The 6,737-nt window shown below is 36.1% G+C and overlaps 1 protein-coding gene across 1 annotated transcript in view; it reads left to right on the forward strand.

The window, feature by feature from the left end:
• Positions 1-3,229: 3,229 nt before the first annotated feature.
• LOC113272183 (probable copper-transporting ATPase HMA5) overlaps positions 3,230-6,737 on the forward strand; it is a 5,900-nt gene continuing 2,392 nt past the window's right edge. Inside the window, exons 1-4 of the mRNA XM_026522069.1 lie at positions 3,230-3,346; positions 3,491-3,583; positions 3,678-4,157; positions 4,302-4,709. Of these exons, the coding sequence (XP_026377854.1) occupies positions 3,230-3,346; positions 3,491-3,583; positions 3,678-4,157; positions 4,302-4,709 (1,098 nt within the window). The remainder of the gene's footprint in view (positions 3,347-3,490; positions 3,584-3,677; positions 4,158-4,301; positions 4,710-6,737) is intronic.

Genomic DNA, 6,737 nt, shown 5'->3' on the forward strand with positions numbered 1-6,737 from the left:
CTCATTTCTTGTTCAACATAACCGTAGAGTGTACGGAGTTGTGTATAGTGATAAAAACAATATGCTGATTAAGCTGAATCTATTAGTAAGTATTGCAAAGTTGATATTCATATTGTAACACCATATGTTAAGGTTGCATCTTATAATCTCGTGTCAATCAAGTAGTAAAAAGTGTTGTTGTTATTGTTGTATAAGGATCCTTCATGAATAAACCAAACTACAATAACTTTTTAGTCCATGATCTCTGACTCTAGGTATCTTAGAAAAAATAACATACACATGATCCATGATTACCATAATTTACGTATCTAAAAATTAATCTCTAATTGAAGCAACCATTGGATCATGGTTTGGGTTCATCTTCAAAACACATTCATGGTTCTCTTAAGCTAAAATTTGTTGTTTTTATACAGTTTTTGTCATCCTAAATTCAAATTACAAATCTATCACCTATGGTTTTTCTCAAATGGAAACTTTTTTAAGTCTTAAATGTACATTCACTTGCAATAATAATTCACTTAAAACAGATTTGTAAAGATAATTTTGTTCGCCTCACTCCTGAATTTCAATCAAAGGCTAGTACTAGTTACTAACATTGGAGAAAAAGAAAGATAAAAAAAAGATACCCCTGGAACCGTTATTCATGAAACCTGCTAACTTTGATTTTTTCCTGGACTCCAATATGGGGGTGTGACAACAAAAAAAAACTAACTCACTGTCTCAGTCAAACCCCACCCACTGTCTCATTGTTCCTTCCCATCAAATTAAATCTCTCCTCCCAACAACTCCACTGTCTTCATTGTACGCATGCAAGTGACTTCATCACGGCATCACTTCTCATAAAAAACAAAACACCAACCCATTTGTATTCCGCAGCTTCCTTTCAAATGATTTTCACACACTCCAAAAGCAACACCGAATCCGAAAACAGAAGAAAAATGAGTTCTCCTCATCAATTAATACCCACTCTTCGGAAAAAAACCTCTCACTGAAATACCAATACCACAATTTTTTGGTGGACCAATTTTCTGCACTGTCAGATTAAGATTATAATGAACCTGTCCAAGAAGAAGGAAATTCAAATGAAATATCTCATGGCCATAGAGGACAAGGCAGCAGGAATGGGACCTTTAGAAGATTTAAAAGAACAAGAGAGAATGAAAGTTCAAGAGTAATCTCAAACCAAATGACTGAAGCTTTTGAGGAAGGTGAATCCAGCCAGCAGCATATGGAGCATAACCTTCAAGATGCAGCACAAGGAGTAGGAGACTGGGACAAATTCATAAGCAACAACCAAGGCTCAAATGCAGGATAAGGAAACTCAGTGGTAAACTCTCTAAACTATATTTATTTTAAAACTCATTTTCTTTTCACTCATCTCAGTAATTATTGTCTTGATTTCAATCCCAAAATGAAAATCCTAGATTGGAACCTTCAAGGCCTAGGAAACAAACTAACTAGAGATCACCTAAAAAACTGCATATTCAATTATAATCCTGTGATCATTTTTCTGTCTGAAACTAAGTGCTCTTTAAAAAAAAGCTTCTTATCTTTTAAAACAACTGAAATATCTTAATACCTGGTGAAATGAGGATAAAATTAGAGTAGGTGGTCTAGCTTTATTATGGAAAGATGTCTTGGATCTAGAGTTCATTCATATCTCTAAATACATGGTGAATGTTATCATAAAAAAATAATGAAGCTAACAAGGAGTAGTTTCTAACTTGTCTGTATAGTTCTTCTTATGCAAATGATAGACAGGTTTAATGGAGTTTTATTCAAGAAATGGGAAGAAATATGGATATTCCTTGGGTCATATTGGGAGATTTTAACTCTACTTTGTACAGCTATGAAAGACAAAGTACTCAATCAACCCAACTCAATCCCATCAAATAATTGTCAACACTGTAACCTCCTTAGGCCCAATTGGTATCCCATTTACAGGATGCCCTTTTACTTGGTCAAACCACAGAGATCAATTAAATCAAGTTAGAAAAAGACTAGATAGAGCCTTGTGTTTCCCTTCTTGGATGAATTTTTTCCCAAATGCCATTCTAAAAAATCTTATCCCCTCTGTCTCAAATCATGCTCCAATTCTTCTAATCACAAACCCTCAATCAGAAAGCCTCAGCAAACCATACAGATTCTATGAACACTGGTTATCAAACAAAACATGTAAAGAAGAAATAAAAATAAGCTGGAGATGCAATTCACAAGGCACTGAAGCTTTCAAGTTTACAAACAAAATCAGAGCTACTAAAAAGATCCCCAAGGAGTGGAAACTAAAGGAATATGGAGACACAGATAGAAAAATAAAAGAAACTCAAGACCAAATCCAAAATTGTTTGAACCAGCAGATGATAGACACTCAGGAGCATCAAAGATTACAGCAACAACTAAAGAACATGTATGAAATCAAGAACATAATTTCTTATCAATCCAGAGAAAATGTGATCAAGTACCAAGACATGAATTCTAGAGTATTTCATGCTCAGGCCAATTACAGAAGAAGATGCAATCAAATATATGCTCTGAAAAACAAGCATGGGGAATGGAAAGATTCAAGGAAAGAGATAGATCCAATTCTCAAGGAACACTTCCATGAAATTTCCGCAACTAGTATACCAGAAAATGACTTTGAGATTATGGACCTCATTACTCCTTACATTACAAAGACAGAAAACTTAGAGTTAACAACATTTCCAAATGAAAATGAAATCAAGAACAATGTGGCTCAGATAAGATCATGGTCAGCCCCAGACCCAAATGGATTTCAGGCAGGTTTCTATCAGCAAAATTGGAAAATATATTAGTTTACTGAATTATACTTCTATTTGAAATCCTGAAATCTAATCAGGTTAATAGTGAGCACCCTTTAGCAAAGGCGATTGTTGACTATGCCAAGAAATACAGAGGAGAAGAGGAAAATCAAGTGTGGCCAGAAACACATGAATTTGAATCCATTACTGGGCATGGTGTGAAATCCATTGTTCCATTTTTAAAGGAAAACAAATACTTGTGGGGAATAAAAGTTTTTTGCAAAATTCAAGCATCTCAGTCCCAGCTGATGCTGAAGAGTTTCTTGCAGAAACTGAAGAGTTGGCACAAACCGAAATTCTGGTATCAATAAATGAACAGGTTTTTGGGGTCCTAGCCATATCAGATCCATTAAAGCCTAGTGCTCGGGGAGGCCATTTCCATTCTCAAGTCCATGAACATTGAAAGCATTATGGTGACTGGCAATGATTGGGGAACTGCGAAGTCCATTGCCAAGGAGGTCAGGATCGAAAAAGTTTATGCTGAAGCAAAGCCTGACCAAAAAGCACAGAAAATAAAGGAATTGCAGGTATTAAAAATATGCTAACTGAGTTCAAAAATGTTAATTTTATTGGCATTAGGTACTTATTGCTTAGATATAACCTAGACCTCCCAACAAAGTAAAATGTCAGATCTTGTTTTAACAACAAGTTTTCTCCATTCTTATTGATAGAATTCGGGTTTTATTATTGGTAAACCGGCAGTCGTCATCACAAAGGTTCTGAAAAGGGTTCATGATTTTCTTGAACTGGTTGCTGCAACTGAGGTATGCTTGCTTTCTCTGCTTTTCCAGTTGTTTTTTAGGAAATTTATTAGTTGACTGAATTATACTTCTGTTTGAAATTCTGAAATCTGATCAGGTTAATATTGAGCACCCTTTAGCAAAGGAGATTGTTGACTATTCCAAGAAATACAAAGGAGAAGAGGAAAATCAAGTGTGGGCAGAAACACATGAATTTGAATCCATTACTGGGCATGTTGTGAAAGCCATTGTTAAAGGCAAACAAATACTTGTGGGGAATAAAAGTTTTTTGCAAAATTCTAGTATCTCAGTCCTAGCTGATGCTGAAGAGTTTCTTGTAGAAACTGAAGAGTTGGCACAAACCGGAATTCTGGTATCAATAAATGAACAGGTGGTTGGGGTCCTAACCATATCAGATCCGTTAAAGCACGGTTCTTGGGAGGCCATCTCCATTCTCAAGTCCATGAACATTAAAAGCATTATGGTGACTGGCGATAATAGGGGAACTGCGAAGTCCATTGCCAAGGAGGACGGGATCAAAAAATTTTATGCTGAAGCAAAGCCTGACCAAAAAGCACAAAAAATAAAGGAGTTGCAGGTATTGAAAATATGCTAACTGAGTTGAGAAATGTTAATTTTGTTAGCATTAGGTACTTATTGCTTAGATATAACCTAGACCTCCCAACAAAGTAAAATGTCAGATCTTGTTTTAACAACAAGTTTTCTTCATTCTCATTGATAGAATTCGGGTTTTACCGTGGCAATAGTTGGAGATGGCATAAATGATTCGCCGACACTGGTAGCTGCTGATGTTGGAATGGCAATAGGTGATGGCACAGATATTGCCATTGAAGCAGCCGACATCGTTCTAATGAAGAACAACTTAGAAGACGTAATAACTGTAATCGACCTTTCCACGAAAACATTTTCTCGTATTCGTCGAAACTACATCTGGGCTTTAGGTTATAACATCCTCGGCATTCCAATTTCTGCCGAGGTTCTTTTCCCATCCACTAGATTCCGTCTACCACCTTGGGTAGCTAGTGCTGTAATGGTTTCTTCTTCGGTTAGTGTTGTTTGTTGTTCACTCCTATTGAAGTACTATAAAAGACCCAAGAAATTAGAAACTCTTGAAATTAGAGAGATTCAAGTAGAATGAACTATAAAGGGTTTTGTATTTGATGTTTCATGTAAATAATGATGAAGTTGAAATGTTTTTATTTTTCGAAAGATATTGTACAGAGATTGATTGGTTGATTACTTTATCAAAATTGTTTGTTTGTCTCTAAATTATAGCTTCTCAATGAAAACTGTACTGTTTTCCATGGAAATATGATTCAGTCTCCCGTCTTACAGGCCCCAACGCAACTTGGTGGCAACTTGTTTAACTGTAGAACTGGAACGAAGTGCATGCTCTAACTTGGTTGCACCTTGTTTTTCGTTACATCTTATTTGGATGCAGTAAAAACTTCATGTAGATAATATTTTCATGCCTGGTGCAATGCATCCGGCCCGCTTGATTAGAAATAAGAAACTTTGAAAAAATAATGGAAACCTAATCTCAACAGGATACTTTTACAAAGAGAGGCAATGCAGAAATGAAAACGAAGAGCAGTAAATGACGCGGAGACAAAAATCTATGGTCGTCCTCGTGCACACATTCCTCACGAGGTACTTCTCCAAATATTAAAAAACCTTCTTGTCAAAACTTTGATAAGATTTTCTTGTGTTAGTAAGTTATGTTTCAACTCAATCCTTAATGATCTGCGATCTGTAGAATCTCACCTTGTTGAATCACTAGTTCTACTTGGAAAAATCTGAATTTTTAACTGGCAATAATAACAGAATGTGTCCTATTACAATTTAGGAAAACAGTTGCCTTATTGGTTGTTGTAATGATTTAACATGCATGCATTCTGGTGAGTGATAGATATTATAGGATTTTATGGTGTAAGGGCATGTATATGAAATATTTGTTGGGGGAATTACCGATCCGAGACGCTATGCACAATAGGAACCTACACAAGCAATATCATGTAATACCCAAATACAACGAAAATAATACCAATCACACAACACCAAAGATTAATGTGGAAAAACCTCTTCAATACGAAGAGTAAACAACCACAGGCAAACTTCCACTATGATAAATAATGGGTTACAACGACTTCTCCCAATCTGGGTTTCACACAACTTCAAGGTGCATATAGCACTTGGATAACAATGCCATCTTTATCTACTCACCGCTAACGATGGATAACTAATTCTTTACCAAATAAGGTAGACTCAACTAATAACAAAAAAAGGAAGATGAGAAACTTACTACAACCAGGATTTGAACAAACCCTAGAATTACCCCTTTAAAGAGATGTAGAGTGTGGTGGATAAATATTCACCAACCAAACCAGACTTTTGCTAGAACACCCTTCTTCTTCAAGCTAACTCAAAACATTAACATCACCAATCAATCCATTAATGGTGGTTGTACTCTTTTTCTCCTTTTCTCCCTGTTTGGCTTGGCTGCACAAAAGCTCTCTCTCTTTTGTATTCACGGCAAGCAACTCCCCCTGTTTTCAATTCTAATATATATATACTAAACCTAACATCACAAGTATTAGTATTTTTCCTTAACAAGTTAAGGGTTAACCTCTCAATTGGACCCATAAGGAGTGACTAGGCCCAACAATCTCCCTTTCACGACTTATGGCGAGGTACCTGTCACCATCGAATCTGCATTGCTGCTGAAACGTACATGCTTGTACTTTGATAGTGACTTTGTCATCATATTAGGATCGTTATCATCTGTATGGATGTTCTCAACTAACTCCCTCTGCTTATCAAATTTTATCAGCTTCACCTGGCTTGTCTCAACCTTCTTTTCTCTCTTGGTTTCATTAACAAGGATACAAGAAGAAAAACCCTTCATCTCTCTCAATGGAGGTTACACTCTCTTCACCGAAGAAACTTTAATGGTGGCTCACTTACTCTCCCAAAGGAGGCTACATTCCTTTCCCTTGTTCTCACAACCAAGAGAAACTTATCTTCTTCTTTTCCTTCCTTCACAAAAAAACTTTCTTCTTTTCGCCACAAATTTCTGAAACTGTCTGACTTCACAATTTTTAAAATCTTTCTTCAGTTACGCATTTTTAATAAACTGTGATTTTTCCCCTACCCCCCC

This window comes from Papaver somniferum, chromosome 4, assembly GCF_003573695.1.
Source record: "Papaver somniferum cultivar HN1 chromosome 4, ASM357369v1, whole genome shotgun sequence".
NCBI lineage: Eukaryota > Viridiplantae > Streptophyta > Magnoliopsida > Ranunculales > Papaveraceae > Papaver > Papaver somniferum.